Here is a 3,692-nt window from a genome sequence, read left to right on the forward strand (position 1 = left end):
CTTGGAAATGTGGAGAGCAGGCTGCATGCGTCTCCTCAGCTGACAGATCAGGCTCTTAAGTGGCATTAGTGTTCTGTCTTTCCACACCAGCACTGTAGTCTCTGGAAAATGCATGGTTGGTTACAAAATGCAAAATACAAACAGGTGATTTTGTCAATCATTCTAAAAGTCCTTATTTTTCAAGTAGCCTTTATGACGGCTAATCACCAGCAACACATGCTATAGAGTTGTAGTTCAGATGTAATGTTTAGTACACAACGAATATAAAAACAGATTCTGGGACAGATGCTTCATAATCAAATTGGTGGTATTAATCAGCACCTTAGGCTTCTTTACAGGGAATGCTGATATTCATAACTGAACTTGCTTACAGCCTTTCAGTGTAGACATTGGCATTAATGTATGTAATCTGTGTTTAATTATTAAACCTCTACAGGCACGTGATGCTGCCAAAAGAACTTTCAAAACAAGTGCCGAAATCCCATCTGATGTCTGAAGAGGAGTGGCGGAGCCTTGGTGTCCAGCAGAGTTGTGGCTGGGTTCACTACATGATCCATGAGCCAGGTAAGCACATCTGGACAGAATTAGATGAACAAAAGGGTCTAAAATATCAGCTGCCTGGTGCTCATCTGTGTAGTGTACTGTGTAGTGCGTAGTTTTTCCTGCTTTGGAAGACAACTGGAATTCACTGCTGAATGTTTTGACTCCTTTTTATCTCCTGGCTGTTTGTTATAGCCATTCGGCAGCCAAGGCAACGGAAATGCTGACCTTGTACTAGGTATCTGTGGTCTAGAAGTAGATAGTATGTGCCAGACTGGAAGCTGTTCCTACCTCTGCCTATAGAAGTAGGCTTCTTGTAGCTCTTGAATAATGTTAGTATCTCAGTGACAGAACCAAACTTTATTTAGCAGCATAACTTTAAATTGTAAAGCTGACATACCTACTTTTTGTACAAAAACTTACTAGATGCTCACGTAGACAAGGTTCTGAATTAGTGGCCTAAAAAGTCTTCCGTGTAGTGTGAACTCTTCAAGTGCTGCTTGTAGCTGGCTGTATAACTATACCCAGTCATTCAGTTAATGGTGTGTGAAACCCTCAAACACCACCAACTAGGATGTACTGAGAACAGCCATTCAAGACAGGCTTGCCACTGGTAAGTTGGCTAAAAACTGCTGACAGGTGAAATGCAGCAGCATGGAGTTCCAAGTTTCTGAAGGTGAAGAAATTCACTTAACCTTCCAGTGTTTCCTCACCTGAGCACCTTTGATACACTGGGCTTTTTTGGAGGAGTTTGCAATTAAGTCAGATGAATAATAATGTAAGCTGTCCATGAACTAACTTGGCTTTTGTTGTTGCTTGACACAATATACCTAACAAGGACAGCATCAGCAGTTTGTCAGTTTAAGTCACAGTAACAAAGCTCATCAATTAGTCTAATGTGGAGAGATGGAGTTGGTACCAATACTGACGGAGTGCTCCGTTTTATCCAATACCACCTCCGTGTAAGTATCTTAAGGTATTACCAACATGTGGTTCAGAACTTTCAAAACCACTGGTTTGGGTGTTGTATTTACAGACCAAATTTGCAGTAACTTTACTGTACATGGGGCCAGATTTCTTACCTGTTTATTATTTGACAGCAAGCTTCCAACTATGGTTCAAGCCTTTTTAAATAGAATCCCCGTAATCAAGACTTAGAGGACGGACTGACATGTTGTTCACTCTTATTTCCACAGAACCTCATATTCTCCTCTTCAGAAGACCTCTTCGAAAGGACAAGAGTAAATGAACTGTTATCTTTGAATCTCCTAACTCTTCTGGAACTATGTATATGGATGTATATATGTTGGTAGTATTCAGTGAATACTTTAAAATTTTCAAATCATACATCTTTACCTGTGCATGAGCTGTATTATTCACAGCAACAAAGCTCAGTCAAACGTTGTTCCAACTAGGCTGCTATGTTGTTCAAAGAGTGAGTCTTATCTACTGTTAATGGTAAGTGCCTGTCTGACTTTTCAGTGAATTGGTGTTCAGTTCACCTGTGTTTGGAAACTCTTGCACTCAACTTTTCTGAAATGTGGCATGCTCAAACCTACAGGTTCACCTGCTTAGTACTAGGCATAAAGAAATAAACTCTATTTTTAATGTTGTATAATACCCAAGTGTCTATGGTCTTAATTCACCAGACAAAACAAATACTCACTGTGTAACACGTTACAGGTACCTACTTGAGGAAAAAAATATAGTGAACCTATTTTCTCTTTTAAGAATTATTTTGCCCTGCAGGTCAAAGTTCCTAACCCTGACTTGAACTGGGAACTGCAAACAGTCTGAAAAGAGAGCTGGTGGTGATAGGTAGTATCCAGACTATCTTCTGATATGCTCAAATTTATGGGGCTCTGTGGTTTATGTAGGTTACAGTGGGATTAATTACCCTGTGACAACTATTTGTTGTCCTACTTCTCGGGAGGTGTCCAGTGATGTGATGCAAGGGAATGGCTTAATGCTGCATCAGGAGAAGCTCAGATTGGACACTAGGGAAAATTTTTTTCACTGAGAGGGTGGTCAGGCACTGGAACAGACTCCTTGGGGAAGACTGGGTGTTCCAGAAATGTTCCAACCGCCCTCTCGGAGATACAGTTTAACTCTGAGGTTGCCCGGTGTGGAGTTAGGAGTTGGACCTCATCCTTGTGGATCCCTTCCAATGCAGGATTTTCTGTGGTGACTTGATATAAACTTGTCTGAAGCTGTAGTTAGTATTTCATGGAGGTGTTTTTATGCTTATTTGATTTATTTTGGTAGTCCCAGTTCATCTGTCTGCTGCAGACCTTTTAGTTTGGGGTTGTAGTAGCCTGCACTGCCTGTCTTGAATCCTGTCTTTTTTCTGGGAAACTCGTTCTCTGCTTCTGTGCAGACAGCACAGGTTTAGAAGTGTTGAGCATGTAAAGCATAAAAAGCATGTGCTTTTCATCTGACAAAAGCAGCTGCTGGTGTAGGATAGCATGAACTCGGATTCCTTACCATATATACAGGTCAGGAGCTGTCAGTTTTGCTGTTTTAGGAAGGTGTGTGCCAGCAAAGGCGAGCTGCTGGATGCACTTGATCTGACAAGTCATCAACTGCATCAAAACGGTCACTGTGGCGTCTTGGGGCCCTGTACTAGTAGCCATGCAGTCAGGCATATTTAGAAAGCGCTTGGGCCTGTTTGGTGTTTGAACAGCTCTGCGTGCTGCTAGTGGTTGTGTCCGGTTCACTTGGAGTGCAACACGTGTGGGAAGGCCGACAGATGTGAGAACGTAGGTGTGTAGCTTAGCTGGCGTGGTCTCCCTGGGTAAGGGGTGCTTGCGGTGGAGACTGGAGTTAGGATGATGGGCAGAGGTAAGCAACTTGCTAAGTCTGGTGAGGAAAATAACCTGCGTGATCTTTGCTCGGGAGCTGCTGGAGATGTCTCCTCTGCCTTGCCGGTGCTTGAAGTACAAGCCCATACTCTGACCTCTCGGGTGCTGCACACAGACCTCACTTACACGACTGTCGGCAAGATTCTGGCCGAGCCCAGCTTTTCCCCTGGGCCCTAGCACCAGGGTCCTGACCGTTGGCTTTTCACGTCCCGCTGCCTCAAAAGGCTTCCTGCGACACCCGGCCTTTACACCCCTCCGCCCCGGCTCCTGGGGTATGGGGACCGGCCGCGC

General features: G+C 43.7%; 1 protein-coding gene across 1 annotated transcript; it reads left to right on the forward strand.

Annotated features, from left to right (window-relative positions):
- Positions 1-436: 436 nt before the first annotated feature.
- CKS2 (CDC28 protein kinase regulatory subunit 2) lies at positions 437-1,789 on the forward strand (the record flags this gene model as incomplete). The annotated part of the gene is made up of 2 exons (XM_010158943.1): positions 437-564; positions 1,737-1,789. Coding segments are annotated over 2 exons (181 nt in total), but the record flags the coding sequence as incomplete, so codon positions are not given.
- Positions 1,790-3,692: the final 1,903 nt, after the last annotated feature.

The sequence above is a fragment of the Eurypyga helias genome, unplaced genomic scaffold, assembly GCF_000690775.1.
Source record: "Eurypyga helias isolate BGI_N326 unplaced genomic scaffold, ASM69077v1 scaffold27189, whole genome shotgun sequence".
Classification (NCBI taxonomy): domain Eukaryota; kingdom Metazoa; phylum Chordata; class Aves; order Eurypygiformes; family Eurypygidae; genus Eurypyga; species Eurypyga helias.